The sequence below is a fragment of the Sphaeramia orbicularis genome, chromosome 5, assembly GCF_902148855.1.
Source record: "Sphaeramia orbicularis chromosome 5, fSphaOr1.1, whole genome shotgun sequence".
Lineage (NCBI taxonomy): Eukaryota > Metazoa > Chordata > Actinopteri > Kurtiformes > Apogonidae > Sphaeramia > Sphaeramia orbicularis.
Genome location: NC_043961.1, coordinates 43,498,545 through 43,526,065, shown reverse-complemented (window position 1 = coordinate 43,526,065; position 27,521 = coordinate 43,498,545). Strand labels below are relative to the sequence as shown.

Genomic DNA, 27,521 nt, shown 5'->3' with positions numbered 1-27,521 from the left:
GAAATGTTGATTCCATAAAGACACCTGATCTGTCATATCAGTCCCTGGACTTTTACTTGTTTTGTCTGTCTTGTGTGTTGTTTCCTGTTTTATTTTGTTAGTTTCCCTCATGTGTCTTGTCTGGTGTCTTTACTTCCTCTTTGTGTTCACCTTTGCCCTGATTACCTGCCTCCTCCCTGATTGTCTCCACCTGTGTCCAATTGTCTTCCCGCCCTCTTGTGTATTTAAACCCTGTGTTTTCCCCTGTTCGTTGCCAGTTCGTTTTCAACCCTTGGTGTGATAACTTACCAGCGTTTTTTGATCCTGCCTGCCTGTTGTGACCTGTTTTGCCTATCGACCACCGACTCTGCCTGTTCCTTGTCTGCCTGCTCGTCTGTCTTCGACCTGGTTTGTCCATCACACCTGAGAATACGACTGACCCCTGTCTGTTCCTCCGCCTTGGTGCCTTTTCCTGGTTTTGACCCCTGCCTGGACTATTGGTACGTGAGCCTGCCTGACCCTATGTACGTTTGCCTGTCTGATTGTCTGCCCGTGTATGACCTGGTCTGCCCTCTGATTCTCCTTTGCTCTCTCCTAGTCGGGTTCCCCTCGTGTGCTCCCGACCTGGGCCGTAACGTGGTTCACTTAAGATCCGAAGCCGAGACGATTCCCCATCTCAGTCCAGCTGAAGATATATTCATTACCACTCTGTGTGAACCTGTTACTCTGACTATTTCTAATAAATCCCTTTTAATTGTACTCCTGTCTGAGGGTCTTGCATCTGGGTCCAGTACTCGTACTATCTGTCCTAACACTGATCAAAATGTTAAACGGATTCCAAGCCACATGAATGCATCTACTTTCAAACCCCAAAACTGAGCAATACATAGATGAAATAAAGCAAATACATGCAGGTGTTTTTTTTACACTTTATTTTCTCTGAAAAGTGTGACATGTCTATGCAATGAAAACTTTTCAAAAGAACAGCCCTAATTACATTTGTTTATAATAAAATGATTGGACCCTCAAACAAAAGGTTGTTTCTTCAACTTTGGCAAATGTATTTTTTCACCCTCTCCTAATTTTACACAAAATAAATCATCTCATCTTTGAACATTTTCATTCAGAACATTTTCCAAGATGATTTCATTAGAAAATATTTTTAGTCTCAGTATAACAAAACCCATTATCTGTATTATTTTTTTAATAATAGCCTTAACATTCATCATCCATCTGAGAAAGAAATTACACAAATTAGAACAGCAGATTTTATGAGTCAAAATAAGATGAAAATTTAAAATGTAAAAGTAAAAATGTGTATCAACTGGTTTTTGGAAGACCATCCAAATTAAATCCTTCTTTTAAGATTCTCTTGACTAAAATGTGGTTTTGGTTTTAAGACAGGTTTAAAGATTTTATTCAGACAGAATTAGCAATCGTGTAACAGATCTTTTAAATGAAAATGGGTGATATAGTTTTGAAATATTCCACATTTACAAAAAATCTTCAGCATAAAAATTGCAGGGGTTAGGGTGAGGTTTGGGTTAGGGGTTAGGGCTGGTTTAGGGTTATTGTCTCTGAAATCATAGTGTTAGGGTTGGTTTAGGATTATTGTCTCTGAAACCATAGGGTTAGGGGGTTAGGGTTGGGTTAGGGTTATTGTCTCTGAAACCATTCGGTTAGGCTAAGGGTTAGCGTTAGGGTTGAGTTAGGGTCAGGGGGGTTAGAGGTTATGGTTAGTGTCTCTGAAACCATCAGACACTGAGGGAGTGAAGGCAGTATAACAACAAGAAATGAAAATGAAAAGCCCTTAAACTAAATAATCAAATGCAGCATCCAAAGAAGAGTTACATGTTCAAACTGCAGAACAAGAGGAAGAGCAGTTCAGGGTCAGAGGGTCTTTTCACTTTTGAAGCTTTTGATACTTTTTACTAAATGAAATGGTGGATTTTTCAAATGTGAATTAAACATGTTTTAAATTAAAATGTCATGTCACTAGTTTGACAGTTTGATTTTAAGGGTAGGGTACATTTCATCTTATTCTGTAGCTTCAGTTTGGCAGATGTGTGCATGTTTGTGTGTGTTCAGGAAGTTGTGTTGGAATGTGTAGTGTGTGCTTTTTAGTAACTGAAAGACGGGATGATATGGTCAAAACATTCAATGTGAATATTTTGTGTCATTGACATTTCTTGTTTTTAATGGATATTTGTTATGAATCAAAAACAGTTATGTTAAAACTGTATCTTGGTTATGTGGAATATCAAAAAACAATGACAAATATTTTAAGGTACCGGAACACAGGTGCAGCACTGGGTATTACCTCCTTCAATACTGCCTGCATCTAAAAACTAGAGATGACTCTATAAAACGTTAAACAAGTCAACTGATTCCAACGCCAGGGACCACCAGGGAGGTGTATGTTCTCCCCGTGTTTGTGTGGTTTCTCTCCAGGTTCTCTGGCTCCTCCCACTATCCAAAGACATGCACTAATTGGTTCATTGGTTAATCTAAGCCACCCATAGGTGTGAATGTGACAGTGATTGGTTGTTCGTCTCTATGTCAGCCCTGTGATGAACTGAAGACACGTCCAGGGTGAACCCCGCCTTCACCCATAGGTAGCTGGGGTAGGCTCTGCCCCCACGACGCTCTGGAGGATAAAGCTGTTCAGAAGATGACTGACTGCATTTACACAATGTCTACACCTCAGTTTAACCCAAGGCTATGGAAAGTAGGGGTGTGCAGGGTGCTGTAGCACCCCCCTCTAGATTACAGGACAAAACATTCCAAATGTATAAATTAAACAATTAAATAAAGTCATTGATAAATCAATAAATAGCTATAATCTAACTATTTTTTGTTGGATAGTATTCTAATGTCAATTTAATTTGTTTTATGTGTGCATGACTTAGATGCCTTAAAACCTGGTTGAGGAGCAGCATGACCCAGAGGAGGCTGACGCACCTCACATTCACGCATGTGCACGCAGACATTGTGGAACAGCTATACATACAGGAGATGGTGAAAACTTTCATCAGTGTTACCTTGGATCACAAAAACATATTTGGAACATCAGCATAAGGTATGTGCACCTGCTACAACAGTAAACCCAGAGTGCGATTTGTGAAAAACACAAAGGTGGAAATGCCTCTGAAAAGTTTATGAAAATAAATGTCAGTAAGCAAGTAGTACGTGAAGACCCTCCTTTTGACCGAATAAAAAAAACATATATAAATTGAAAATTGTGGGAAAACACTGTTGTTTAGAACATAAAAAACGTGACAAACAGTAACCCTTTCAGAACCACGGAGAGCACTGCTCACACTCCTGTCACCTGTTGCAGACCCATCCATCAGTGTCTGATTTGATCGCTGTTTTCATGACACAAAAAAAATCCTAGTCTTTCTATTGTTAATCAGCGAAGGACATTTAATGAGGGGAGAAAATTGATTTCCAGTCCCACATCAAATTGCACTCAGACTCGGCATAAATAAGTCTACGTGCTCATCATCACCTTAGTTTGAAGAAACATATGTCCATTCTTTTCCTTGAATATTATTTATCAGTAGTCCATGCTCTTAAAGTAGTCTATTTTGTAAATCTTGCATTCTGCAGCCAGTAGCCTACAGTTGCTAGTTGTGTGTTAGCCTGTGCTTCGGATTATTGTCTACTTTGCGAGTGAAGAGTTGTTGGTACTTGCTGCAATATTGTGTAAATCTGGCTTCTCTATAAGTCAGTGCTCAGTCAGTCACTCATTTGTCTTATATTTCATGTAGCCTGTTTTTTTATTTATTTATCTATCTCACACAAGTAATTTGGCATTAATAGTCAAACAATGTATTTTCATCAAGTGAAAAAGCTAATTGATTTTGCATCACCGTTGGCATGATCCTCACAGCACTCCCCATATGAAATGGGTTCCCACAGCTATGGTATAACCTCAAAACAAATGACTCAAAGATAATCAGCTCACATGTGCCTTGCATTATGATAGCAATGCATGCTAATGCTAACGCATGGTTTAAACTATCACTACAAAGGTATTGGCCTGGAACCTGAAACAGACACACCTGAAGCCCTGCTATTTTTTTAAAGAAATCTGGTGATGAGGTCAGATCAGCTGATGGCTGATCATGTCCAAACCTCTGACCTCCACACTGAGCCTCAGCAGAGGGAGTGGCATCGACTAATAAGGCATTGGTGTGAGGGGGGGGCATGGAGAGACGTCCTGGGTCACAGTCCTTAAACAGTGATCTAAAACATGGAACCATCACAGATTATGTTCTGGCCTTGGCCCGGGAAGAGCTCCATCTGCCAGTAACGAGGGTCAGCGTACACTTCACAAAAGACCGAGGGAGACACACACACAAAGCCACTTATTACTGTCATGTATTCATCAGTGTATATTATACATCATTTAGGTCAATTATACAAAATCATGTAAATGGATTTTTTTCATTATTTTATCATGCAATAAAAATCAGTCGGTTGATGTTTTCACTCTCTTTCCATCTGAAAAATCACAAAAGAGACTAAATGCTTGGCAAGAAGATGTGGTAATTGAAATATCAGAGGAAGGGGGAAAAGACTTGTGCAGAAGATTAAACTAAATCAATCAGTTCAGAAAAATTTGAATGTTTTGGGAGAAGGTAAGAATAATGGTTGAAAAATAATGTAAAAAAAAATTGCATTGAACCCTAAAGTGTTTCTGTTTGTTTTTTATTCAGAAAAACAACTTAAGCAAAAGTCAGAGAATATTCATAGACCTCAGAAAAGTATTAAACTACTGTGGGAAAAAAAACTAAAGACTGATTTGAACAAAGCCTCCCCTCAAAACAATAACATATATACTGAAATAAAAAAACTAATTATGGAGACATTTCATTGATTATGTCCAAAATTTAAACATAATGTCTGAAGAAGATGAAGGATGTTTACAGACCATGTCGTTACCAGGCCTGTGATCATTCCTTCATTTATAATACATTATAAAAAATAACAGATTACCTATTGATTTTAATATATTATGAGAGAAGCTGGTGCTGATATTCTTTGTATCTCATTTGTAAAAATAAAATTTAAATTAAAAAAATATTGGGAGGGGGGGGGGGGGGGGATCAGTGAGTTGGACTTGAAACCATATTCTATTTTACTCAGAGTCCATTCCATATGTTCCCCTAACCTAGCCCTTAACCCTAACCTAGCCCTTAACCCTAACCCTACCGGTAACCCTAACCTCAACCATTAACTCGAATCCTTAACCCTAACCCTACTGATAACCCTAACCCCAACCCTCAACTCAAACCCTACTGGTAACCCTAACCCCAACCCTAACCCTTAACTCTAATCCTAGGGTTAGAGGGTTATGGTTAGGGTTGGAGGGATAAGGTTAGGGTTGGGTTATGGTTGGTAAAAATGTCACCCTCCAGGTTTCTTTGTAAAAACTGCAGCCCAAGCTGGCCTCTTGCATTGAAATACTCTACTCCTATTTTGATTTTTTAAATAATCCATTTGTCATTTTTGGAAAAATGGAAATATTAAGTAACAAAATAAATGGCTGATTAATTTTGTGTTCTCATGTTTCCACTGGTTTGATGTGCTTATATGAAACATCTGAATAATTACATCCCAGGATTCAGCATATGAGTGCACCTGCTGTTTGGTAACTAGGAGTTAATGATTAAAATTGATATCAAAAAGCAATGTTTGTCTCTGATTCACTAGTTCTACTTCAAAATGATGTTTGCACATTACAATACTTTCACTTTTCATATTCCTACTAGTGTAGGTACAAATCTGATACGTGTATTGAATAAAGTAAATAAACATATATGTTCAGTATATACAGTGGCTTCCAAAAGTATTCATACCCCTTGACGTTTTCCACATTTTGTGAAATTACAACCATAAACATAAATATATTTTTATTGGAATTTTATGTCAAAGATCAACACAAAGTGGCATACAATTGGGAAGTAGAAAGAAAATGATACATGATTTAATTTTTTTTTTTACAAATAAAACATTGAAAAGTGCGGTGTGCAAAAGTATTCAGCCCCCCCCGAGTCAATTCTTTGTGGAACCTCCTTACAGCTGCAAGTCTTTTGGGGTATGTCTCTACCAGCTTTGCACTGAAATTTTTGCCCATTCTTCTTTGTAAAACAGTTCAAGTTCAGTCAGATTAGATAGAGAGCATTTGTGAACAGCAGTTTTAAGATCTTGCCACAAATTCTTAATCAGATTTAGGTCTGGACTTTGACTGGGCCATTCTAACACATGAATATGTTTTGTTTTAAACCATTCCATTGTAGCCCTGGCTTTATGTTTAGGGTTGTTGTCCTGCTGGAAGGTGAACCTCCGACCCAGTCTTAAGTCTTTTGCAGACTCCAACAGGTTTTCTTCCAAGATTGCCCTGTATTTGGCTCCATCCATCTTCCCATCAACTCTGACCATCTTCCCTGTCCCTGCTGAAAAGAAGCACCCCCAGAGCATGATGCTGCCACCACCAAGTTTGACAATGGGGATGGTGTGTTCAGAGTGATGTGCAGTGTTAGCTTTTTGCCACACATAGCGTTTTGTGTTTAGGCCAAAAAGTTCAATTGTGGTCTCATCTGACCAGAGCACCTTCTTCCACATGTTTGCTGTGTCCCCCACATGACTTCTGGCAAATTGCAAACGGGACTTCTTGTGGTTTTCTTTTAACAACGGCTTTCTTCTTGCCACTCTTCCATAAAGGCCAGATTTGTGCAGTGCACAACTAATAGTTGTCCTGTGAACAGATTCCCCCACCTGAGCTGTGGATATCTGCATTTCATCCAGAGCCACCATGGGCCTCTTGGCTGCATCTCTGATCAGTGCTATCCTTGTTCGGGCTGTAAGTTTAGGTGGACAGCCGTGTCTTGGCAGATTTGCAGTTATGCCATACTCTTTCCATTTCTGGATGATGGATTGAACAGTGCTCTGTGAAATGTTCAAAGCTTGGGAAATCTTTTTATAGCCTAACCCTGCTTTAAACTTCTCCATAACTTTATCCCTGACCTGTCTGGTGTGTTCCTTGGACTTCACGATGCTGTTTGCTTCCCCATATTCTCTTAACAAACATAGATCATAGAATAGCTGTATTTGTACTGAGATTAGATTACACACAGGTGGACTCTATTTAGTCATTTGGTCAACATTTGATCATTCAGCAATCATTAGGAAACTTCTGATTGGTTGCACTCAGAGAAAAGGGGGCAAAATACTTTTGCACACCGTACTTTTCAGTTTTCTATTTGTAAAACAATATTAAAATCATGTATCATTTTCTTTTAGCTTCACAATTGAATATCACTTTGTGTTGGTCTTTCACATAAAATTCCAATAAATTATATTTATGTTTGTGGTCGTAGCATGACAAAATATGGAAAAGTTCAAGGGGTATGAATACTTTTGCAAGCCACTGTATCATCAAAGTCGAAAATAAAGTACAGATCTAGTACGCAGTTGGAGGGACAACATACTGTATATGTGTTTTATAGCTGCATGTTTCATGTTACTTTAGTGCCATATATATAATTGTGTTGTTGTGTATTTGTGTATTACCCATGTCTCCAGGTGTGAGCCCCAGGTTGAAGGAGCTGCAGTGTTTGTGACAGCGCTGTACAGGTAGAACCCGAACTGTGGGAAGCCCCTCCCCCACCACCAGCCAACCCAAGACCCTGACGCCCTAAAACACACAAACCACATGAGTTAGGTTAGTCTCAACATAGATGATCCACAACATGAAGACCTCCTCATCCACTTGTAGGACACAATTTAGAGACCAATACAACTAATAAACAATTAAAATGTCAGTAAATACAGGTGCGGCTCAAAAAAATAGAATATCATGAAAAAGTTCAATATTTTTTATCACTCATTTCAGAAAGTGAAACCCATATATTACACAGACTCATTAGACATAGAGTGAAATATTTCAAGTCTTATTTCTTGAAATTTTGATGTTTATGGCTTACAAATAATGAAAACCCCAAATTCTGTCTCAGAAAATTAGAATATTGCATAAAATCAATAAAAAATGAATATTTTAAACATAAATGTCAGGCTTCTGAAAATTATGTTCATTTCTATGTACTCAAGACTTGGTTGGGCCTCCTTTGACATGAATTACTGCATCAATATGGCATGGCATGGAGGTGATCAGCCTGTGGCCCTGCTCAGGTGGAATGGAAGCTCAGGTTGGTTTGATAGTGTCCTTCAGGTCATCTGCATTGTTGGGTCTGGTGTCTCTCATCTTGACAATACTCCATAGATTCTTGATGGGGTTCAGGTCAGATGAGTTTTCTGGCCAATCAAGCACAGTAACACCATGGTCACTGAACCAGCTTTTGGTACCTTTGGCAGTGTGGGCAGGTGCCAAGTCCTGCAGGAAAATGAAATCAGCATCTCCATAAAGCTTCTCAGCAGAAGGAAGCATGAGGTGTTCTAAAATGTCCTGGTAGATGGCTGCGTTGACTGTGGACTTCAGAAAACACAGTGGACCAACACCAGCAGATGCCATGGCAGACCAAATCACCACTATATCACATTCAAATAGTTACTTAATTTAACTTAATAATTTCATATAATCATGAATTCTTATCGTACAAAAATGGAAATTGTATCATTTTGTTAGTTATGACTTCCTCCGTGTTCCATGATTTTGTATATATATTTGAGAGATGTGTCTAAATCTCTGAGGATAGTGAGAGGGGTATTGACTTAATTTAAGAGGTTTTGTTGGATCAATTTCCCAACATTTTTAGAATCGTGGCTGTAAATCAGCACTGTTTATTGATGAAACTAGTTCATGATAAAACTCTCTAATCCACTTTCCTTTGGACCAAACCTGCACTGACTCATAGAAAAATAATGTTACATTATGAAACTACTGGAGTCAGAGTTAGGGGGTTAGGGTTAGGGGTTAACACTAACCCTAACCCTATAGGGTTTGAGTTAGGGGGTTAGGGTTAGGGCAATGTTTTTCAACCTTGGGGTCGGGACCCCACCTGGGGTCACCTGGAATTCAAGTGGGGTCACCTAAAATTTGTAGTAATTGATCAAAAAAAATAAAAACTTACTAATAAAAAATATATGTTGAGTTGACAGAGACAATCCCAATCCATAAAAGACATGACAAATTGTGAAGCTGAAACTGAAGCACTGTGGTACTGTTTATCTTTCAAATGTTCATTGTGGTTGGTTTAAGATGCTGCAGCTCTTTCATAATTCATGGTTTGAGTTATTGTTTGTTCAGTATTAATTGTCAGCCATGTAAATCCAAGCTGGACTGACTGTACATATCCTGACCAAGGAAAATAAAATTCTCACTTGTGCAGTAATCTCCACCTGGCTTTTCTGCCTCCGTCCATAATGATATACATTATATAGCCTAAATGTCATCTAAAATTAACGTTTATTTGCAACATAGTATAGCAAACTATCACATGATCAAAAACAAGTTAATTTTTTCAAAAAAAAAAAAAAAAAAAAAGTCATCTCTGTTTTGAATGTCTGGGGTCGCCAGAAATGTGTGATGTTAAAATGGGGTCGCGAGCCAAAAAAAGTTGAGAACTACTGGGTTAGGAGGTTAGGGAGTTGGAGTTAGAGTAAGTGTTAGAGTTAGGGGGTTTGGGTTAGGGAGTTAGGGCTAGGAAGTTAGAGTTTGGGAGTTAGGGTTAGGCTTAGGGGTTAAGCGTAAACACTAGCCCTAAGTCTATAGGGTTAGAGTTACGGGGGTAGGGTTGGAGTTAGGGTTCACTGGCCTCTGTCACTAGGATGAATGAGGCTGGCTGTGATAAAAGCTGCCCCTGACCTTAGGTCTGCCCTCTGGACTGGAAATTATTGAAATGCACTAAAGATGTATTACAAAGTTGCTGATATAAACGTGCATGACAGCTGTTGTGTAATGATTCCAACCAAGGCAGATGGCCATTCTCCAGGAGTCAGGGTCTGCTCGAGGTTTCTGCCTGTTCAAAAGAAATTTTTCCTTGCCACTGTCACCAGTCACAAGTGTTTGCTCTTGGAGGATTCTGTTGGGTTTCTGTAAACTGGCTTAGAGTCTGGTTTTGACCAACTTGATATGTAAAGCGTCATGAGAAAACTTTTGTTATGATTTGGTGCTATATAAATAAAATTGGATTGACTGATTGTTTGTTTGAATTAGGAAATCTTCTTTATGTCTCCACAACCAGTCTTGCAAAATTGACCCTGGGTTTAATACCCAGTTTCCATACCCATCCCTAGTTTACATGTTACTGTCATCAAATTCAGAATGACCAAATTTTTTTTTACCTTACATTTCCTCTGTACATTCCTTTGTACATTTCCTCACTTTAAACATTTGATATTCACTACGTTTAATTGTGAATAAAATATTGTTGTAACAGAATTAAATCAAATTTACTGACATTTTTGGAATTGGTGTTATAATCTCAGCACCTTATCAGTTCTGTTGTTTTGCTACATAGTGCTGTTCCTTGACTGTTTATTTTGGCATTTGAACCCTTAGCAGATGGACAAGGATATTCAGTCAGAATTTTAAAACGAATACCTCCTAAAAGTGGGCCATTGTTTACATTTTTGAAATAATTTCACTGCAACTTTCCAACAAAGGGCAAGGACAAATATTATGTTATGCAGTTTAATTTAAAGATTTAAAGGTTAACTCATTTTGTTATCCCCATGGAAAAAATTTCACTGCATTTCACCCTAGCATTAGCATTAACTAGCACACATTAGGAGCAGTGAATTGCCCTTGAAGGTGCTTGGGGATGAACACCAGATCTTCATCAACACCGTGGTAAAGGACACTGACATGGAATTAACCTATATGTAGCTGTTTTTGCATTTTTAATTAGAATTAAATATTGTCAAAGAAATAAATAGAAGCATTAACATAAAGAGATAGAATACTAATATTTTCACGATGAAATAATGAATGTTTTCTGGTTGTATTGACAGCTGGTGGACCTTGCTCTGGGCATTGGTGGTGTGTTTAACCAGGCAGCGCTGCAGATTGGTCCCTGAACTGTCCAGCATCGGACACAACTCTGCTTTAGGGAACAGCCAGCGGAGCACCTTCCCCCTGGTCCCTATGCTGAACTTCCTGCAAAAAACACAATACAAATGGTCAGTTCACAAACAGACTGTCCAGACACTGATGGTAGGACTAGGCAGGACTTGCACAGTACCAGAGCAGGGTGAAGTTAGCTGGGCCCTGAGGGAGACCAGAGTTCTGGGTTTGGAGCCCATCCTCTTCAAGCACAATGGACATGGACATGGAATGAGCCAGGTAGAGCTCCTCCAGCTGCTGCCGCTGGACACTGAGGGAGCTCCCACCCTGCAGAGTTCAGAACACGACACTCAAGACCAGTTTATTTAAGTCTGTAGTGATAGAACCAATGTCCTGGTCCAGACACTGAGGGAACCCCCACTCTGCAGAGACCAGGACACAACATCCAAGCCCAGGTTATTTAAGTCTGGAGTGGCAGAACCAATGTCCTGGTCAAAACAATGAGGGAACTCCCAACCTGCCAACCAACCAAGGGCCTCATGTACAAAGGTTGCGTACGCACAAAAACGTGGCGTACACCCTTTTCCACGCTTACGTTCAGATTTACAAAGAGTGACATGACCGTGGAAGTGTGCGGTCCTCCACGCCAACTCCATAGCTGGCGTACGCACGTTTCTAGTGCTTTTGAACCATTGGCGACACTTAGAGGTGACACTGAGAAACTGTTAATAATGTGACAAAGGTCATTCCTCCGATTGATGTGCACACCAGAGATACACAGTTAAACAATGAACACACCGGCATGTCATCCTACTGCCAGAGAAGCACAACCCCCCCACCAGAACCAGAACCAACCCTGGACCCATCAATGCCAATCCTGCCATCTGAATAGGATGTGATTTCGACCACATGAAGAGACAAGGATCACAGATCACACTTGTTGATAAATGCATTTAATGTAATATGAATGTCTGTGGGAACATTTATAAGTCGGTCCAGGCGCTCATTGATGCCGCCGATTGCCCTGAGTTATTAAACATGAGTCGAAGTCTTTGATTTCCTCTTTGATATCCTGACATGATTACGCATGACCCGTAGAATGAACAAATATGTGAGTTACAGAAATACAAAATATATATTTACCTTGGGGATGATTCGAGTCGCCCCTTGTTACACCAGTGTCACTCAAAATAGCGGCAACTCTCTGCTCAAACAGGTTGAGTTCATCCTCTTTTCTCTTTCCGCCTATTTTGGCCTCCGCTTCGCGTCTACCTTGACGTCATTCACTGATCACCAGAGTGGGGAATCCCAAGGGAATCCCACTTGCAGACCCTGATTATGCTAATTTGCATATTTAAATATGGGCGTGGAGAGGGAGGAGTCAGGTACTCCAACATATGCGGTCAATTCTATGCTGATTGGGGTGTACAAAGGAAGTGTTCTTGGATTTGGGTGTACATACAGTTTTGTTCATCTGGATTTTTTTGTGTGTACGGACTTTCTAGATTTGAACGTATGCCAGGTTTCAGTATGAAATCCACACAAGTCTTGAATGAATGAATAAAACTGAGCGTGTGCCCGAATCCAAGTACATTTCCTTTAAACATCCCAATCAGCATGGAATTGAGCGCATATGTTGGAGTACCTGACTCCTCCCTCTCCATGCCCACATTTACATATGCAAATTAGTATAAACAGGGCCTGCAGGTGGGATTCCCTCTGGGATTCCCCTCTCTGCATGATCAGATGATGACGTCAAGGTGGACGCGAAGCGGAGGCCAAAACAGGCGGAAGGAGAAAGGAGGACGAAGTCAGCCCATTTGAGGAAAGAGTCGCCACTATTGTGAGTGACCTGTGGTCTAACAGGGCTGACTCGGATCATCCCCAAGGTAAATATATATTTAGCATTTGTGTAACTCACACATTTGTTCATTCTACAGGTCATACAATAGTCTGATCACAGCCAAACAAGATAAAGGTTCATGCGTAATCATGCCAGGTTATCAAAGAGGAAATCAAAGACTTTGACTCATGTTTAATAACTCAATATATTATTTTCCAACAATGAGGCAGAAGAGGGTGAGATGCAGTATAACCTCCTGTCACAGAGGCTTCCTGTTGCCTCCTCAGCGTTAGCCGATCCTCCGGACCACCAACAGCCAGCTGCTGATACCGGCATGGGTCTGTGCTTACCCGAGTCACAAGAGGACATCGTGAGGACAATCGACAGCGTCAATGAGCACCTGGACCGACTTATAAATGTTCCCACAGAAATTAATATCAGATTAAATGCATTTATCAACCAATGAATTTTGTGGCCTTGTCTCTTAATATGGTTGTTGCTAGGTTAATATCCTCCTGGGCAGGATTGGCACTGATGGGTCCAGGGTCTGGTTCTGGTGGGGGGATGTGCTCCTCTGGCAGTAGGATGACGTGCTGGTGTGTTCATTGTTCATCTGTGTATCTCTGATGTGTGCATCACACGGAGGAATCATCTTTTTCACATTATTAACAGTTCCTCAGTATCACCTCTAAGTGTCGGCAAAGGTTCAAAAGCACTAGAAACGTGCGTACGCCAGCTATGGACTTGGCGTGGAAGACTGCACACTTCCACAGTCACTTCACTCTTTATACATGTGAACGTGGAAAAGGGCGTATGCCAGGTTTTTGTGCATATGCACACTTTATACATGAGGCCCCAGAACATAACATCCAAGACCAGTTTATTTAAGTCTGAAGTAGTAAAACCAATGTCCTGGTCCAGACACTGAGGGAACTCCCACCTTGCAGAGACCAGAACACAACATCCAAGACCAGTTTATTTAAATCTGGAGTGGCAGAACCAATGTCCTGGTCCAGACAGTAAACCATTTTTGCTTGTTTACTGGTTAGGGTTAGGGTTAGGCTGACATCATCACATCGGCCAGGGATGTCAAACCCATTGCCTTTCAGGTTCCACACTCAGCCCAAGTTTGTTCTCCAACGGATCAGACCAGTAAACTAATAACATAATAACATAAATAATGACAACTACAAATATTTCATTGTTTTAGCGCAAAAAAAATAACATTAAATTCTGAAAATATTTACATTTACAAACTATCCAAACAAAAAAGATGTGAATAACCTAAAAAACCCCTGAAATTTCTCAAGAAAAATAAATGTAATTTTAACAATACTCTGCCTCAACTAATCATTTATACATATGCATTACAGATCAGATCCACAAAGGCACAAAACACTGAATAATAAGGAGAATATTGGAAAAATTACACTTAATTTTCTTTAGACATTAGATTGTTCATATTTGTTCAGGCTATTCACATTTTATTGTTAAAAGATAGTTTGTTAACGTAAATATTTTCACAATTTAATGGGGGTTTTTTGCACTAAAACAAAGAGAAACATTTGAAGTTGTCATTATTCATAAGAGTAATGTAATTTTTTTTCACATTAAACCACAAAAATTTAGAATCATTATTTATAGGGTAATAGGTTATTATTTTACTTTAGATCATTTTGGTTTGAATGTGGAACCTGAACTAAAACCAGTTTGACACCATTGACTGTTCAGTGTAATTTTTGCACTTTGGAATTTCATCCCATAAACCAGATTGGAACCTTTGGCGGGCCAATTTTGGCCCACAGGCCGCATGTTTGACACCCCTGATGTAGGTCATGTTTGATAGAAAAGAGGACGGTGAAGTAAACAGATGAGAACACACTGAACAATATTCACGCACATAATCCACAAGTCAGAACATATTTTCCACCATGTTTGATGCCTGTTCCTGACCTCAGTTTTAAACATCATAGCAGATTTGGTATTTAAGATTACTTTTCACTCCTTTCCATTCTGTCTGATAAGTAACTTCAGAAAAAGGGATAAATGAACTGAATCTACATTGTGGGAGTATCTTTGAAAGTCAACAAATTGATTGATGAAATTCTGTTTTGTTGAGTGTATTCCAAACACAGTGAGTTCATTAGAGTAATTTGGGTGACTTCTGACCTTCAGCAGGACCAGCTGTGGCCCCCGTCGCAGTGTCACCGTCCTTCGGAGGCTCTCTGGGAATTGAAGTACTGAGGTGATGACTGCACATCCAGAACAGTTGACTGGAGTGTGTTGGAGTGAACCGCCACTCCACCACTCATGGAAGCCTCAAATCAAACAGTACAACACATAGATTATATTAAAAAGAAACTACATATACGCATTAATTTTGACAGCCCTAACACAAATATATATATGTATATATCAGTAGTGGGCCGTCAGGGCCTGCAAGGCCTTCTCTGCTGGCCTAAAAAAATATCTGAATCACAGACTGATGTTAATTATGTTTTGTCCACGAATGCTTATTAAATAATTCCAAATGGTCTGTCTGCTTCCTTTCACAGCTTTTCCCCTGGTTGTGCTGCTTCCAGACATGTATTTTCATATTAAAGCATTTAACCAATCATATTTCAGCCATCATTTGTTGCCAGGCTGGGTCAAAGACAAAGAAATCTGCCTGGAGGCCTTCACAATCAGTTTTGCTTCAACCAATCAGATTTTGAGTTGGCAACACCAAGGCCCTCTAGCAGGCGTACAATAACATCAGCGTATCACACCCTTTGATTGAATCGTCAGAGAGCGTACTAGCCAAAGCTAGCAAACTGCATCTGTAATGAGCTGCACAAACAGAAATATAGTTGTGTTGTTTAATAGCTGTTTTGTCAACCCACAATGGCTGAAGGAGGAGAAGAAATGGATTTGGTTGCAGATTTATTGTCAAAGCCATTTTCAAGATGGACTTTTCAAGAAAAGCTGGACATCGTTAAGGAAGGTCGGACAATTCTGAAGCTAACAAGCCAGCCACAACCAGGAAAAGGATTTGTCCGTCACTTTCACTCCACTAACTACAAGCTGTACCCGCACGGATAATCTGCACAACAGAGTAGTTGAACTCTTTTTGAGGAAAGAAAGGAGGATGGATTTTGTGTACAAATAATCAGAATTTTTGGTAAGTAAAATGTTGCTATTTTCCTAAATAATATTGCAAGTTTATGAAGTGATTATTGATGCTTTTTTATGTGTGTCACAGCTGGAGAAGGAGACTTGTGCACCCCGGGTTTGTTTATTCAGTAAAGGCATTTGTTGTGGTTACACGAGTTATCTATCTGCGATGCAACAGCTCTTTATACTGCATTTCTGCATAATAAGATGGTTTTATACCCATAAAATAGTTATTGAGGGGTGGATTGATTCAGACGGAGCACTACTGAAGGCCTAGGTGTGAAATGCACGGCCTGCCACTGGTATATATATATATATATATATATATATATATATATATATATATATATATATATATACATACATACATTTATTTATTTTTTTCGTGGACTAATCCATCATCATTATTAATCCGGTTAATAATTTTACCGGAATTAACCCATCTGCAGCGCGGAATGACTCTGACCGTCTCTGCCAGCGCATTTTGGGCAGTCTGTTCAAGCAGATGTGCCATCATGCATGTGCAAAAGGGCACCTGATCTGGTACTGACAGGCAGCAGAACCAACCATTAAGATGGAAGATGCTAAGCAGCACATTGGCCCTCTGGATAGGAAATTTGACTATAAAAAAACTAAGACGAACAGTTGACCGACACAAAATATTATATTCACACTCTACAGAAAGGAGTTTTCTTTTCACTGAAGCACTTCCAGCTTAAAATGCCACATTAAAGTGAAGCATACATTAGTCAACTATTCTGCTAGCACTTTGGCTAATTCAGGCATCTTTGGAATTTTGTCGCGACGTGCGTTGTGGGAAGCGAAGGCTCGCGCAGCCACCTGACAGCGGCAGCTGAACAGACACGACACAGAAACAGCAGGAGCTCCCTTCCCTCTTTGCATATTCCTCCAGCCGTTTCCGTGTTTCAGCCGTTTCCGCATTGTGTTTGTTTCATTCGTATAATACCATACAGTTGCGCTGCCGCTGACACTGTCAGGTGGCTGCGCGAACTTCCCTTTCCCACAATGCACGTCGCGACAAAATTCCGAACATGCCCGAATTACCTCCCGGCTTGGTTTGTAAACACATGGTTTGTTTATGGCAGATGGAACTTCAAAATTGTTCACCGTAATGAAGGAAGGAAGACTTACAGATTCATGATACTTAGGCTATGACTGAGGTTTTACAGATTTGATGAAAAATTGGTCACGAAAGTCTCCCGCACCTTTAAAGGGTTAGGGTTAGGCTACATAAAGGCCACTGATGGTCCCTGAGTCCCTTTAATCTGACAAACATTAGGGCCAGTGAGTTGAACTGAAGTGAATGTAGGAGGTAACTCCTCCACAGACATATGCAGACACCAGGTGTCAACAGGAAATCAAACACACACAATGGGGAGTTCCAACCTTGCAGATTGTATTTCTTGGCAATGGGGAGGGACAGCAGGCGGACGTGGCTGAGGGGGGATGACCAGTTATAAGAGCCCAGGTTTACCAGAGCGAGGTGGGGGGTTCTCTGAGGGTAGGTGAAGGCCAGGAGCACCAGCAGCAGGACTCCCACTATCAGCATAAACTACACAACAAGACACATACACACACACACAATAGGATCATGAACGTGGGACAAAGGAACACACATGATATATACGTGTATACATACAGTTGTCCTCAAAATTATTCATACCCCTGCCATTTTTTGTGATTTTTGGTTTTGTGATGAAATGAATGAGTTTCATCCAGTTTGTTTGTGACTTAGCCTATATGTGATACACAAGTGAGGGAATAACAACAAATGATACTTGGAGAAATACATTATTTCAGGAGTATTTTATTAATGGATTTCCAAAATACACCATGTTCAAAATTATTCATACCCCCAGTTTACTAAGTCCAGTGTCTTTTTTTAATAGTCAAAACATTAGCCTTTGTTCTTGATGATGGTTCCTGTTAGTGTCCACAGACTCTTACGTCTCCTGTGGGATGTTGGTCCAGTCTTCCTGGACCAAACCCTCCAGCTGGCTCCGGTTGGATGGTCCCCTACCCATCACTCTGGTCTTCAGCTCCCCCCAGAGGTTCTCTATATAATTTAGGTAAGACTTTGACTGGGTCATGTCCTTGAACCACAGCTTCACTACCTTGGTAGGGGTCATTGTCCTGCTGGGACGTCCAATCAGGACCAATCTGGAGTTTCTCAGCGGACATCTTCACATTGTCAACCAGGATGTTAAATTTATGATGCCTTGTAACGTGATGAGGTTTCTGGTGCCACTAACAGAGAAACACCCTAGTATTATAGGTTATAACCATAGCATTACGATGCCACCACCATAACAAATGTATGAAGATATCATGGGCAACCATCCAGAGAGCATTGCACAAAGGAGGTCTCCATGGTTGCAGACCCAGGAAGATGCCACAACTCCAGATGAAACGTTAGGAGGCTCATCTGGCATTTGCTAGAGCTCTTCTTAACCAAGATCCTAGCTTTTGGTCATCAGTCCTGTGATCTGATGAAACAAAGATGGAGTTGTTTGGCCACATCGATGTTGCCTACTTTTGGAGGAAGCAAGGAGAAGCACACAAGTTGAAGAACACAGTCCTGACCATCAAGCATGGTGGGGGAAACATAATGCTATGGGGTTGCTTTTCTGCTAGTGGCACCGAGAACCTCATCAAGATACAGGACATCATAAAAAGGAGGATTATATCAACATCCTGGATGACAACATGAAAGCGTTTGCTGAGAAACTCCAGACTGGTCCTATTTGGACCCTTACCCCAAGCATACCGCCAAGGTAGTGCAGTAGTGGTTCAAGGACATGGCCCAGTCAAAGTCCTGACCTAAATCAAATAGAGAATCTGTGGAGGGAGCTGAAGACCAGAGCAATAGGTAAGGAGATAGGGATGGGAAGATTATCCGATACATATCGCTACGCCGACACAGGTGTGCATGATCCGAGTGCCTCGATAGAGAAGCTGCGAGTGAAAGAAAAGTTTGGAATGATATTGTGATGCATCGGTTATTGAATGTTTATATTGATAAAATTCGATCCTTTCAACAGAATATATTTTTACTTGCATTTAAAACTATTACTCTTTATTTAAGTTAAGTTTTTCTTTCCCTCAGACCCACGTTATCATATGCTGCGGATTCGTGGATGTGTACACTCACTGCACACTACAGTATGACCTCCGCGGATGTACTTTGGCACGAGCGCCGCAGATGAATACTGTAACATCTGTATCTGAATCTGACAGACATAGAAGGAAGGTAACGGCGTGTGGTTTCTGAATGTGTACTTTTTACTATATCAACTGCATTGAATACTGCTGTACATACCAGAGATACTTCCTTAAACAGTGACATACATATCCAACAGCACATCCCAGAATACCTAGCTCAGGTGTCTCTTAAAGTGACAGAACCTCTTTCTGTTTTACCTACACTACAAATACAATACATTACAAATTGATTTGGTGAGGGAGCAAGAAGTTGAGTGTTAGAAACATGCAGAGAAACGACTTTGGAAACAAAGTCCTAACTTTTTCACTGACTGTATGTGAGGCACGTGTTCTGAAATCGCACAAAAGCCACTTTGTGAAAAGTCATGGTCTTATTTCATAAATAAATAATCAAGCTCATTGAATTGCACTGCATTTTTTTTTTTTTTTTTTACCAGAATGAATGAGTTCAATCAGAATGTGCTTAATCGCTCTGTATTGGGATTTGGGTGTGAAGCGAATCGCATTGCGTCGTGAGATGCCATACACATATCTTTAACATATCGGATCGGAGATGTTGTATCGAGATGCGTATTGTATTGGCCTTACAACTAAGATTCCCAACCCTAGTAGGAGACCATCCAGTCAGAACCAGCTGGAGGCTTTGGTCCAGGAAGAGTGGACCAATACCCCGCAGGAGACAAAAGAGAGTCTGTGGACACTAACAGGAACCATCATCCAGAACAAAGGCTACTCTATTCACTATTACAAAAAGACATTGGACCTACTAAACCTAGGGTATGAATAATTTTGGACATGGCATTTTTTGGAAATCCATTAATAAAATACTCCTGGAATAAAGTATTTCTTGAAGTATTATTTGTTGTTATTCACTCACTTGTGTATCACTCATAAGTCACAAACAAACTGGACGAAACTCATTCATTTCATCACAAAAACAAACAAAATAATCACAAAAAATGGCAGGAGTATGAATAATTTTGAGGACAACTATATAAACACACCTGATCAAAATCTTAAGACCAGTTGAAAAATTGCATGAATTGCACTGTTGGATCTTAAGAAAGTTCTAAGTAGAGCTTCAAAAATGCAAAAAGAAGAAATGGGAGTGAGACAAAAAAAATACATTGAGTAAGCAATTTATTGAAAACAACAATTAAACTGAAATAGGCTGTTAATCAGCTGATTAAAAATTTAAGACCACAGCTAAAAAAAACAAAAACAAAATCCCATTAAAAATGAAATAAAAGTTTCAAAAAAGGACTCAGTAATGAGTGGCTCCATCATTCTTGTTGATCACTTCAAAAATCTGTTTCAGCATGCTTGATTATTATTATTATAATGATTTGTAAAAACCTAAAGAAATCCTTATTATCAAGATTGTGAAACTGTTTTATATCTTCAAAACTCGTCAGGCAACCTTTATGGTATAAGTCATTTTACTTTAGGGTGTATTCACACCTGGAAAGTCCTTTGGTCCTCTTATTTGAGTCGAATAAAATACGGACTAGTGCTGCATCAACAAATTGATTAAATCGATCCAAATTGATTCTTAAAAGAGTTGGCAATGAATTCAGCAGTCGATTCATCGGGTCTTAAGTACGTTATTATTGTGGCATGCCCACATGGTGTGTAGTGTAACAGAGGAAAACACAGAGCAGCATGGCTGAGGCTTCAGATGCCGGGCAGCCCCGTTTGGCCAAAACGTAGTGTGCCATTTAAGCAACAAAACTTGAATATGGAGAAAAAAATGGCCACAATCCCACAGTGCAGTACGTTTCAGGTATATGGGGCTGCCATGGTCACCACAAACATAATGTAAACCTAGCTTAAGATAGCCTACATGTCATGATTACTTTAGCCCGCTAGCTAGTTAGACACTATCATCGTAATTAGAACGTTTTCATCCATCTCCGTGTACCAGGCCACCAGACCAACATTATCTATCGTTGACTAGAAATAATAAATACAACACTAGCTTGACAGCCCATAACCAGAGCTGGTTGAAGACTATAGCTTGCTAGTCTCTAGCCATAACAAGTCTAAGTAGTGGGCTAGTGCTCGCTAACTATACCCAAAGCCATTGCGGGGATGTAATCATTAGTGACTTGTCTGCAGCCTATATTGCTTTGGGTTCAATACCGATCTTCAAGAATTGAGTCTTTTGTGTTCATCTGATGAATTGATTAGTTATTAAAATAATCTACAGATTAATCAATTGTCAAAATTAATGTAAATTGCAGCCCTACATTACATAAAAAAATATGAAGCTGGAATTATTTCCACACAGTTAATGATAGAAGACCTATTGGTCTAATTAGAAGAAGAGTTTATAGTTGAAGATGTTTTTCCACCTCACAAGTCCACATTTCTGCAAAATAACTTTCATTTGGACACAGAGAAAGCTGCAGAAGGAAGGAGAACTGTAGTGTTTGTCCTGGTTTGAACCTTGGAAGGTTTTAACATTGAATGAATCTGACCTTAATGGTGGCGTGGAGGATGGGGAACTGAGGCGGGTCCCTCCGGGGCTCGTTGGTCTCCAACACCTGTTTGATGAACCTCTCGATCTCCCGCTCTGACATCCCATAACGGTAGCCTGACTGTCGCAGGATCTCAACGCTCTCGGACAGTTTGTCATATATACAGGGCTCGCTCGTGGTAGTTCCCATGACGACAGCCGTGACAGAGTCAACACAGTTGTGTTGGCTTAAAGCTGGATCATAGTATCACCTAAGGAGACACTTTCAGCAGGTTATTATGGAGGAAGGAACAACAAAGTACAACCATCTGTCATTTAACTACATTGTAATTAGCAACAAACAGCACAACAACCAGTAAACAACAATAAAACTGAGAAAAACAATAAAAATTTTGTAAAATAAAAAAGTTGTAACAATGTAAGCAATGAAAAATGGAGCGGGAAAAATGGACGTTCCAACGGAAGCTGAGAACGGCTGTGGAGTTACATATTTTATGTCATTATCTGATGATAACGAATTGATTCGAGATAACAAAGATCATTTTCTTGTGATAATGAATTAATTATTTGATATCTCGAGATAACAAGATAATTTTCTTGTGATAAAGAATTAATTCATTTTGTTAATTCATAATAGAGAATCATATACAGAACTCAGATGTGAGCAGGTACCACATCCTCCACATCATAGCCTTCAAGAGCCGCCACTGACATGTGCTGTACAGAGCCGAACACACATTCAACAACAACTTACCAGTAAGTTACAGTAACTATGAGAAAACAAACTTTGTTATCTCAAGATAACAAATTAATTAATTAACAAAGTTCGTTTTCTCATGATAACAAAATACATTAATTCGTTTCTATGGGTGAGTCCTAGAAGCATTCCGTCCTATGATCTTTTTTACTTACACAGATATTTTGGTTTTATCAGAAACCTGTCTGAATAAATCAGTCTCAGATAAAGACATTTTTACATCTGGTTACAATTGTGACCATCCTAGAAAAGGTGGAGGTGTAGCCATTTATATAAAAACCTGTTTTAACGGAGCCTGTTTTCATTGAATCTGTTTTAAACAAACCTATTTTAACTGGCCGTTTTAAACAAACCTGTTTTAACTGAGCCTGTTTTAAGTGAACCTGTTTTAACTGAACCTGTTTTAACTGAACCTGCTTAAACCTACAGTCTGTAAATCTGCTTTTGTACTTCCCTGCTAAAAGGTGGTGATTCCTTAGTTAAACAATCATAAGACCCATTTCAAAGATACGTGTCCTGGCAAAAATCTTTGAAAGAATAGTCAGTGACTAATTAAAGGGACTTTTAGACACAAATGATATTTGATCAAATCTTCAGTCTGGTTTTAGAAAACAGCACAGTACTGTCACTGCCACACCAAAGGTTTTAAATGATTTTATTCAGACACTGGACTGTAAAAAAATATTGCACTGCTCTTTTTATTGATCTATCCAAGGCATTTGATATTGTTGATCACTCACTCTTAATCAATATTCTGCACCAGATTGGTTTATCAAACCAAGCTACAAACTGGTTTGTAACTGATCTGGCTGACAGAACTCAGTGTGTCCAATTGGCTATCAGCTCTCTGACTTCTATTTTGATTGTATATTTTAATCTTTATTACTCTGCATAATAATTCCTATGTACCTGAAAGTGCACAAATGGCAAAAAAAAAAACTATTTTATTTTATCTTATCTAAAAACTACCCAAGGTACCCTAATGGAATTAGACAGACAGACAGACAGACAGACAGAGAGAGAGAGAGAGAGAGAGAGAGAGAGAGAGAGAGAGAGAGAGAGAGAGAGAGAGAGAGAGAGAGATACCTCAACATGGTGAAGGGGGTGAGATGCATTACTTAAAATAGAATTCAGCTTCCTGAGCATTTTCACCCCAGCCACCTGCTGAACTGTGTCCAATTCAGTCCCGATGATGGAGCTTGCTTAAAGAGCACTCCCTCAGAGCAAATTCCTTGTATCAGCTACTTTTTTTTTTTGTTTTTGTTTTTTTTTTTAACCAATGCTGGATTATGGTGATGTTCTGCATATGAGTGCCTCAAACAAATGTTTTCAATCTTTAAACACTTATCATTGTGCTTTATGATTTTTCACTAGTTGTAGTGCTGCCACCCACTGAGATCTCAATCTCAATGAGATTTTATCTGGTTAAATAAAGGTTAAATTAAAAAAAAAAAAAAAAAAAAAAGGAAAGGAAAGGAAAGGAAAGGAGCTGCATAAATTTAGCAGTATTTTACATTAATAATACAGACCGTTTCTTCCTCTCAAGGATCCTTCCTTGGTCACTTCCATCATAGAAGTGAATAGACATAAGTTCTTCCTTTTGATCCATTCATTCATGACTGCAACAATCTGAAATATTACATATATACAAACCACAGCAATATTTAAGAAAAAACGTATACATTAATGTTCTAGGCCAATAATAAAAGGGAAACAAGCATTTGCCAGTTCAACAGCTAAATGGAATAAATTTAATTTAAATTTATTCTGAAGGAAGATATTCTTAAATCCAAGAAAAACATTTCACCTCCCATGAACCTATACCTCTGAATTCATTCTTATTTCACTTAATAAATTCAGGAATACTGTTCCTTCTACTAATGTTTAAAAAGTCTCTAATTATATTACTCTCTTTATATCTCTTTTTTAATTAAAGCGAATTTGGCAAATTCAAGCAAGTTAATTATGATCTGACGAATTTGACGTTAGTCCACCGTAAATTGGTCACGTGATGACATCACGTTTCCTCATTATTTCATAGTCATCATCAGTTTGCGTTTTGGCATTTACTATCCTACTACATATATAAGCATAAAACAGCCTTCAACTCTGAAAACTAACAAGTTTTCATTACATAGTCTCAACTTTATTAATCTTTTCAGATTCAGGCCCTGTTATGTAACTATTATAATTACTATATGTAATTCCTGTGATATTATGCTAATTACAATTATATATGATTCGTGTGTTATTATAACTATTATATGTAATTCCTCTGTTATTATAATTATAATTTCTATATGAAACTCCTGTTATTACAATTATTATATGCATTTCCTGTGTTACCATAATTATTATTGTTATACTGTATGTAATTCCTGTGTTACTATAATTATATGTAATTCGTGTGTTATTATAATTATTATATGTAATTTGTGTGTTATTATACGTAATTCCTGTGTTATTAAGATTATTATATATAATTCATGTGTTCACAGAATCCTTGTTAAAGTCCTTAAACTGACACATTAGCCTGTTAGCCTCTGTTTATGTTCAAAAAACCAACAGAAAACTGAAAGGCTTTACCTTCAGTCACATTCAGTGCTGTTTTGTCAAATCTTGTTTTTCGCGTTATGTCAAACTGCATCTCTTCCGTTTAAAAGATTTAAAATAAAGAACCGTATAACGGATAATAACGAATGAAGTACGAACAAACAGCACGGAAGTAGCTAACACTTTCACTGACAGAGCGCCTGCTTTCTTCTTCTTCCTCTTCATTTTCATACACTATGAGGTGCTTGCTTACAGCTGTGTCGCTACCTGGTGGACTGGAATGTGAACTGCAGACGGTTGACAGCTGTTTCTCTGTCGTTTCAGTCATTTTTTTTTAAGTTAAACCTAGTCCTCAACCTGTGTGAAGTTGGCCTACCCAATCCAACGAAAATCTCTGGATAAATAGTTTCATTCGTTTGTGCTGGTTTGTGCAGTTAAAATTTTTGTTTGTGCTATTATGCTTATCGAGTTAACAATTCTTTTATAGGTCATTCTGAGGTCAGTCAGAGGTTTTTTGGGCTTTGTTTGTGCCGTTTAAAGTTTCATTTGCGCTGTTATGGTTTTATAAATATTACATTTATTTTCAGCTGATGATGTTAGCACCCCCCCCCAAATTCACCCAAAATGGTCCTTAATGTATTTTTACAGGAGCTACATTTGCACTTATACATTGTTCTTACTCTGTTAATCACAGCTGCCACAATGGTCTTACCTGATCATAACCTCTTGATGCCTCTTCCTTGGTTACCTGGTAAAGTTGTCCTGTCAACAATGTTTAAAATTCCAATAAAAAAGCAATGCAAAGCAAGTGTTTTGTTCAGTAGTTTTGTTCCTGATTTATGTAAATGGAACATCATGAGACTTCATAATTTTACCACTAGTGGGAGCTGGACATATTTGAACCTGTGGTACACCTGTGGAAGAAAAGTTAGTGCTGCAGGAAATTCACATCTAATATTGCACATTTTTACAAGTTTTAGCTTCTCAGCAAAGGATTTACAACCCTCTGCAAAATCTGATTTCTGGCCAATGTAAGTAAAGTGTTTTAAAACTAAGTTAGCTGAAAATTGACTCAAAAATTGCTCACAAAATATTGCTAATGTATTAAAGTAACACTTTTGACAAATGGAGAGAATTTATTCCAGAAAAGGCTGAGAATGACAAATTCTCTAAAACAAAACAAAAAAAAGAATATGCCATTTGAAGCCTGGCACCTGGACTCCTGCCATAAATGAGCAGATTTGGAAAGAAGTCAAAAGTCCTTGCATATTTATTTATAAAAGAGCCAAGGTCTATCTATCAGTCACAATTACAGTGAAATCAGGGGCTACTGTAAAGAGCGCCATGGTCATCTTGACATAACATGTGAGATAGAGCCAGCAATTAAGAGCCCAATGGTGTTCAAATGTTGCATCAACAACACTGATGACTCCCTGCACACTGGCTGTTCAAAGCGTTTCATGTCTGGAAACATGCTTGTGCGGATAGCCAGAGAACTATGGGAAGACAGGATGGAACCCCATGTATGGCGGGCATCACAGGTAAATAAGCTGATGGACTTTGGAGATCCCAAACCAAGCCATCTATCTAATTTGGCCACACTACACAAAGCAAAACAAGAGAGAAATGATTGGGAATTAGGTGACAAAGATCCCATTTTGTCATTACTGTTGTTAAAATACAGTGCACCTCATAGTGGTAGCATTAAAGACATTGGACTCAAGTTTTTCTGTCACTACGGGAGTCAAACACAAATGCATGTGTAGAAGACCTTCTCAAAGAAAACTGACTCAACAGTATGCTTTGATGATGATTTTGAGCTGCAGAGAGAATTCCCTTTGAGTGAATTTCCCTCCGCTCTGGTGCTCCAAGGAAACACATTTACTTTGAGGGCACTCTTTGCTTTCCAGGGAGGCTTGACCCAGGATGCTCTTGGACATTTGGACATTATGTATCTGTGAGATGAATGACGACCAACGACGTGTAGTGAAAACAGCATCAGAAAAAAGCATCAAAAAACACCAAAATATGTCCACATGATGTGTTATACACAAAAGTCATCACTTCATTGCTTCATTTAATTCATTTGCAGTATTACTTTGTCATTTCTTACTTTTTGGTACAATTCATGCTTGTAAATATCCTCATAAAATCCTTACTTCAGTTCATAGTTTTTTGTGTATTGCTGTTTAAAACACAGATATTTTTACGTTTTATTTTGCACATAAAGTCAGTGCTACAAACCTTAGTCATTTTTATTCATGCAGTCATCAACTTCAAATGCATGTCTGTATCCATCTATAGCCCTGGTCCTCAAGATCTACTATCCTGCATGTTTTAGATGTATCCCTCTTCCAACAGATCTGATTCAAATGATAAGCCTATCATCACATGCTGCAGAAGCCTGATAATGACTGTCACGTGTGCTGGAAGAGGGTGACATCTAAAACATGCAGGATAGTGGCTCTCGAGGACCAGGGTT

General features: G+C 39.0%; 1 protein-coding gene across 3 annotated transcripts; it reads right to left on the bottom strand.

Moving 5' to 3' along the window:
• Positions 1-906: 906 nt before the first annotated feature.
• Positions 907-25,247, bottom strand: c5h6orf89 (chromosome 5 C6orf89 homolog). Of its 3 annotated transcripts, none has more exons than XM_030133504.1 (9): positions 25,073-25,247; positions 24,016-24,115; positions 21,731-21,980; positions 17,415-17,580; positions 15,024-15,172; positions 11,190-11,338; positions 10,969-11,104; positions 7,561-7,684; positions 907-4,313 (listed from the first exon to the last, which is right to left on the bottom strand). In XM_030133504.1, exons 3-9 carry the CDS (start codon positions 21,917-21,919, stop codon positions 4,231-4,233), a joined length of 996 nt encoding a protein of 331 aa, XP_029989364.1. In that variant the 5' UTR covers positions 21,920-21,980; positions 24,016-24,115; positions 25,073-25,247; the 3' UTR covers positions 907-4,230. The 3 variants fall into 3 exon arrangements, with proteins under 3 accessions (XP_029989364.1, XP_029989365.1, XP_029989366.1); XM_030133505.1 differs by having other exon boundaries at positions 24,026-24,115; XM_030133506.1 differs by lacking the exon at positions 24,016-24,115.
• Between the last annotated feature and the right edge of the window lie 2,274 nt (positions 25,248-27,521).